At 35.4% G+C, this 7,241-nt stretch overlaps 1 protein-coding gene across 1 annotated transcript in view; it reads left to right on the forward strand.

Moving 5' to 3' along the window:
* Positions 1 to 7,241, forward strand: part of LOC140339231 (adhesion G protein-coupled receptor A3-like) — a gene marked incomplete in the record, with an annotated part of 362,860 nt that overhangs the window by 111,100 nt on the left and 244,519 nt on the right. Inside the window, 1 exon segment of the mRNA XM_072423819.1 lies at positions 6,264 to 6,479. Within this exon segment, the coding sequence (XP_072279920.1) occupies positions 6,264 to 6,479 (216 nt within the window).

Here is a 7,241-nt window from a genome sequence, read left to right on the forward strand (position 1 = left end):
ATCATCATATCTTCTATTTGTTTCCAAAAATTAGTAAATTGAAAGGTTGATTTGGATATAAAAGAGATAAAACATTTTCTTTTCAGATATTTTCTGGCCAGCTCCATTCAAATGTGTTGTTTTTGTTCCACAATGCCAGCAGTTTAATTGCTAGATCTTTGGTGATAAGACTTCCTAAATGCAGTTTCAAATAATCCCTCTATTACTAGGCTTTTTTCAATATATCATTCAGTTGCACTCAACAATTAATTGTTTTATGTTACACAAAATCCTCAAAAAAAGGGAAATTTGACATTGTCATTTTGCACCTTTGTTATTTAATGAAAGCTAATGGATATTTCCTGTTACTGGAGCCTCACAAAAATTTAAAAAGCAAACATCTCATTTAAACTTGGCAATAGCCATATACAACTAAAACTAGTTACAAGCAGTGTTGGCATTTAAACCTAGAGCCCACATTTTTTCAACATCATATAGAACTTTTTGCAGCTTATGCCTTTTGCTGATCCAGGTTAGAAGTATGGATGCATTACTTTTTTCAACCAAAGTCTGTGGAATAACATTCTCTGGACCTGTACTGAGAGAAATTGAACCTGTCTTCTAATTTGGAAGTACACATGCACAACTATGCATGCTCCTTTCTGTCACCTGACAGTGTTGGTTTCTCACTAAGGTTTCGGAACCAATCAGTGTGATTTCCAAAAATGTCATGTACATCATGTACACAAGAGATGTACATGAACTCCTTTTGATACAGAGTTCAAAATGCAAGAAAGAGTTTTTTTAGCAATAGGAAAACATCCAAAAAATACTATACAGTGCATTACATCTTGTATATGTTTGTTTCTCAAATGGGCTGGCAAACAAATACTACTAATACTACGAAAAAGAGGTAAATCCATCATGGATTCTTTTTTCTTTACCAGAAGTAAATAAAGTAAGAAGAAATTTGTGTAAAATATCCAAAAAATGCAAAAAATATCTATTTGTCAGTTTAAAAAAGTATGTAAAATTTGGACATTTTTTCTGGATATATAATGGACATTCAATCACCTATAAACATGAAAAGGTTAATGATGACTTGAAAAGAACAGCCAATGTTTTGGGAGAAATTCAAAATTTTCAACTATACCATTTCCATACACATGAAATCTGTCTTCAGAAGGACTTGAATTAGACTTTGCATGGGCCCCTACTGACTTACTACCCACCAATTACTTGCTCAACAAAATATTACTTAAATAATTTTTGAGATACACTTGATGGAGAATTGGAACATGTATGAATGACTTGAGCAAATGTTTTTATTGCCACATACTTGAAGTGGGTGGTCAGCCCAGTGGGTGTATATTTGTAATTGTTGTTAACTGCCTTCAGAACCAATAATTCACTTTCAGACTACCTGGCTTGTGTGTCTTGTTTTTACTCTCATCTACTCATCTCTGCTTATTTCTTCTTATAGGTTATAATGTTATTTGTTCTTTTGTGTCCTCCTTGTCTTTGATGATTTTTCCCTTTTGTGAACTTTAGAACAGACACAGTATTGTCCTTGTTCTACTAGCTGGTCTAGCAGTTCACACAATCTAGAGCTGTCCTTAGACTTAGATGGTGCTCTGATGTACAGATTTGAACTAATTGTTCTGGAGGCAATAAATCTTTTCAGCACTGCAGTAAATGTAAGGCTTTTTAAACATTGCAAGTTTGTCAATGTAAAGGGGAAGGGGGAGGAGGTGAGCAACCCAGATTGATGCTGCCAACACCACTTATGTTCAGGGAGAACAATGCACTTTAGATACATTTTTTAGTCAGTCCGATAAATGTTCCCCTTCAAAGCTGGCAGTCATCCAACTGCCACGATGGATATGATTTTTCACCTGATCCTTCCAAATAAGCAAGATCAGACAACTCTTGTTTATTAATTATAGGCTGCATCAAAGTATGCTTTTTATTGTTTCTCAGATCAATATTATTTCCCTTCCTAAACTTGGCACTGACAACCCTTGGTTTCTTGCTTTTCCAGACCCTCTCTATTTTCATAACACAAACATATGCAGAGCTTCCCAGAATTCTGAAGTTTACTTGCTTTGATAATAGTCATATCAGATGTTCATGTCTAACCACCCTCTGAAATCTGTGAAAAGCTTAAGGTTTTATGTGCAGCCCTCATTAACTTCACGTTGTAATTGCACATTTGAGTATCATTTTACATCCATAGTTGCTCCCTGTAATATTGACAGTTGTCAATCAACCTTGCTGATAAGCAGGTAGATGGTGAACTTGACTTACCTAACTAGGATACCCTTTGGATTTTCAAGCACTGCTGCCCACATTCATGAAATGTGGTCATTATTGTAAATTCAAACCTTCGTTGCAGATCATGTCCCCCCAACTCCAAGATGCCTGATGTCCTTATTAAAGTCAATATAGATATCTACATGTAGTCCAACCTTTGGACAAATCTTTACCAGAATAACCTTGAAATGATAACAAATAAGAGGTAAATATACACACAAGAAACATATCAATTTCTGATCATAAAGAGAACATCCAAAGTGAATCCTATAGAAAGCAAAACAGTGGACATTACAAGTACATCCGCAATTGTTCCAAAATCAGTAAGGAAATTGTACAAGTTATTGCAGAGAAATATTTTTTAAATATTTATAGTGCTATCCAGTCTTGGTGATGTATATTAAAAAAAATGGAATAAAAGGATAATCTTAATCATTTACATTTCTTGTGTTATTGACCAATGTAATCTTATAGATAGGGGGGTACAGCTCTACTTCTGCTCTACATTTTTATATACATCAACCTATTTGAGGAGTAGTGTGAATCTGGTCAGTCTATAGACATTCACATCTTTTTATATTCTTAACAAGCAATAAATAAGCTTTAAAACAAGTTCTATGACTTCTGTAACCACAAGCATTGTGGTGCAATTTGTCCCTAATTTCACAGCAGAAGCATTGAGAGCAGTGAGAAATAAGGTGAGCTGAGCATCTGTGAAAACAGCTTCTGCTGTATTTATAAGATTGTTTTAAAGATTGCCTGTGGCTACATAGTTAGGTTTAAGAAAGACATACATCCATAAAGTTCAGCCACTAGGGAAACAAACCTATCCCAGATAAAAACCTTAGTTGATCCAGAGGAAGGCAAAAAAAAACCCTGGTATAGTTTGCTACAACAGGGGAACAAAATCCTTCCTGACCCCCTGAGTCAATCCCCGGATCAGCAGTCTCTGTTCTCTTTGCTTTTAAAGGTTACACAAGTCATTGAGGGTCTGTTGTAAATCTCATTTGCTACTTGTTAAGCATATGTAATACTTATAATGTAAAAATGCTCAGTTAAAAAATATGTGTTTTGATATGTTATTGCAATACCTAATCACTGTTGACAGATATGTTTTTGTATTCTTTAAAATTTTAGGATGTATTTCTCTCTTTTTGTGCTGTCTTCACTTGCTGATACTTGTCATTTTGGTGGGCATATTATACAGTAAAAATATTCTGTATTGTCAGCAGTGCTGTTATTACCAGTACATTGAACTGCTTGTTTATCTGCACCCCGGTGCTACTGTATCTGCATTATGATAGCTGTATACATTTATTTATTCTAGTAAAACAAGAAGCCTTCCTTCATGATGGTGTATTCATTTATTATTTCAGAAATATTCTGATGTTTCTTTCATTAAGATCCTAAGGGCCTTATAAAAAGCAAAAAATGGAAATGTATGCAAGATGTTTTTTTATCAGCAGCACAGATCATTCTTTACTACATTATTCGACTTCAACCATATCTTGGCTGACCTCAGCTTTCAGCAAAGTCATTTAACTAGTGCTTGCTATCAATTAACCTGGTAATTGGACTATAATGATATGTAAGTTTCCTCTAAAGTGTTTTCACATCATAATGCTACAGAGAGCCATTTGTGAGTCTAGTTTTGATTATGATAAAAGAGGGCAGAGGTAGCCAAGCGGAGGATCTGTTTTGAAAGAATTTCAGCCATATCTGCAGAGGATTATTATAAATTTGAAAATGGAAGCTGCTTTTATTGATTACTCCTTTTAGACTGCCCAGCACAGTGTGATATTGGAAGGCTCATGCTAACTCTCTGAGACTTTATTAAATACTTAAAGTTTGCATTTGTCTAAAACAATTCAGAAACATTCCAATCCTACCTACCAGGGGTCAGACTATAAGCAGGCTGCCATACCGGTGCTGGGTTTCAATGCGGTAGATTGAGCGGCATGATAAATGTTGGTGGTACAATAAAACAGATATACTTTTTCCCATCAGTTTCAGCATTAGGATTGTGAGAAAACGGCAAGTTCCTATGAACTGGAGAGCACCAGTTAAAAAAACATGAGGCTGATGTATGAATAAATGTATATTCATTATTCTAAAATCTGAACTGCAGAAAGGTCAGTTTAATTGGTTGTTTTTGGAAACAAGAAACTTTTCAGACTTAAGCCACATGGCCTTCCCCCACACTTCTACTGGCAACTAAAGCAAAGAGGCAGAATCAACATGCTTTCTGCTCTGTTTCTCAAGGACCCTTCAAAGTAACCATAGCCAATAGGAAGCCTTGCCTGTCACCCCAATCCTTTCTATGGGGCTGATTTATTAAAGCTCTCAAGACTGGAGAAGATACACGTTCATCAGTGAATCTGGGTGATCCAAAAAAAAATGAAATGGACCTAGTCCAATATTGAAGACATTTGCTAACAAATAGCAAATGACTTTATTAAGCCTTTCCAGGTTTGAGGGATCACCCAGGTTCACCAATAAAAATGTGTATCCTCTCCAGTCTTCGGGGCGCTGTAATAAATCAGGCCCTATGTGTCAGCAGAATGCTCCCTGAGTACCTGAAGCTGCTTGGGTGGCCTAGCTTAATGATGATTGCCTGGACTGACTTCAGTAACTTAGCATCAAGGCCAAAACAGTTGCATGCATATGCATTTAATTATTACATAAACAAAACTACACCTGTTCAATAGGAAAAAAAGTTCTAGAAAAAAACACCCACCCCAGTATCAAAAGGATTGCCTTCAAATATAAAGTTGTAAAATCAGCACTGTGAACGACTTCTAAAAACAATAGGCAACTTACGTTTTCCTGGCAAGAATAGTCCACTTGCAGTTTTAAGAGGAAAAGTCAGTAAAAATCAAGTTTTCTTTAAAAATAAAGGACCCAGTTAAAGGGGATTTTGGTTTCTATTGCCACCTTTTTCCCTGTTGGTGAAAGTTGTGTGCTGGTAAATTGATCACTGAACCCCCACATTATTCACCAAACATCCAGTCTAACAGTTAAAATTAAAAATATCCACAATATTAAAATTCTAAAAAAAAAATAAAACCTAAAATAAGCTTTTAAATTATATTTAGCAATCATGCATTTATTTATACAAATTTTTGAATATTTTATTACATTTTTGATAGATATAGTATTATAATCAGAGAATTTCTGATCTCCCAATAATTGATCATAGTATGAAGTGGTAAGTACCTCCTAAGCTGGCAAAAAAAATTGAGCTTTAGGAATCTATTGCAATATTCTTTACATGGAGATCCTGTAATTTCTGATCAGTATGACAACATTTAGCCTTGAAATTAGCAGCAGCATTGTCAGCTTGCTGTGTGTGCTCCTTCAGTTGTCTGTTGGGCTTTCTATCAGGTCAGACAGGCAACCCAAAGGCCAAAAGGAAGAGCCTGCATAGCCTTATATAGGTTTAGGCTTTCTAAGTACATAAATATGCTGTGATACGTTAAGACTAAAAGCACTCTTATACAAGTCAAATCATATTTTGTCCTTATACATAATATAGTTTATAGATAGGAGTGTCTTTCTTTAATACAAAAACTTTTTACCATATGTTTTTTTTTTTTCATTTTATTTTAATGTCCAGGTTTGTTGTGGCTTTTTTGCCAAGCAGAATATGCCTTACTAAGAATCAATGCGAGATATTTGAATGGATTAGAAATTGGTTTGGGGAGATCAAGCTTACTGAATATGGTAAAACATTAGGTGGAAGAATACTGTGAAAATTCTTTTGATTTTAAAAACTAGCTTATTATGCAAATTTTTTGTTAATTTCCTTGAAAAAAATGGCAATTTGTCAGATAATTTGTTTGTTTTGCAGCCCTGAAACAAGTGGCATTCAGTAACAGATGTCCATGCAGTGTACCTTAATAAAGTCTTTTTAGAGTGTTAATTTCTTAAAATCTTTGGCAACTGACCAGCTCCTCAATTTGTTTTGACAGGTTTCCCTTAATATTGCATTGGAGGCCGTCCTAATCAAACCGGCAACCTTTATTGGCATGACTTGTGTTGCCTACCAGCAAACATCTGCACATTCAGAGAGATCATTGATCCGCAGTAATGAGGATGTAGATGTGGAGAATATTCACAACCACAATTTAATTTTAAAGTGCACCTCTGGCAGTCTAACTGGCTCACTGCTGAACTTCTCTTCAAAAGTAAGTGTGCATTAAATACTAATTATGTTAATGTTCTTTGTTGTGTAAAAATATTGAAGGGGCTTGTTTTCTCAACTCCTGTTTTGAGGATATGCCAGCATCCCAAAAAATCAATTTTGGGGACCTAATTGGGAAACTTTCTGCTCTACACCTTAAAAAGCCTGTGGGTAAAAAGCCCACCAGCATCCAACTATAACAGAAATACTTGCAGACCCTTTACATTGTGGATCCTCCTGTTTGAACCTGTTTCATGTGCCAATTGAGAGCAGTGAGATTATTTTGTAACTAGTATTTATAACTTTGGTTTTTCCATTATGCTGGCAAAGTACACGAACAGCTGGCATGAGAGTTACAGTGCTGACAAAGAATTACTGGGTATGTTGTGTAAATATAGCAATAGCGTTTCAAACAAGAAATGGCTGTCTGTTATTTCTTAAGTGGCCAATTAGGCACATAGTGCCTTCATTATAGAAAATTTGCATGATTATAATTAGGAAAAAACACAAAGTACAGTCATAGGTGAAAGTACATATCCAAAATCATTGTTAGGGTGTTTATTTAACAGTAAGCCATCATTCTGTCAAAATTTCGTGGACTTAGGGGGTATGCTGGCACAATGTTTACTGCACTGGTTTACTGTGAGGTTGCATCTAGAGCACCTGAAACCTGAGGTCAACAGGAAAACAAAAATGGAGGTGATCAGCAGATCATTGCAAAAACTAGATGTTGTTGTGTAGGCCAGGGTAGGAGGATCCTGCACCA

This window comes from Pyxicephalus adspersus, chromosome 10 (assembly GCF_032062135.1).
Source record: "Pyxicephalus adspersus chromosome 10, UCB_Pads_2.0, whole genome shotgun sequence".
NCBI lineage: Eukaryota > Metazoa > Chordata > Amphibia > Anura > Pyxicephalidae > Pyxicephalus > Pyxicephalus adspersus.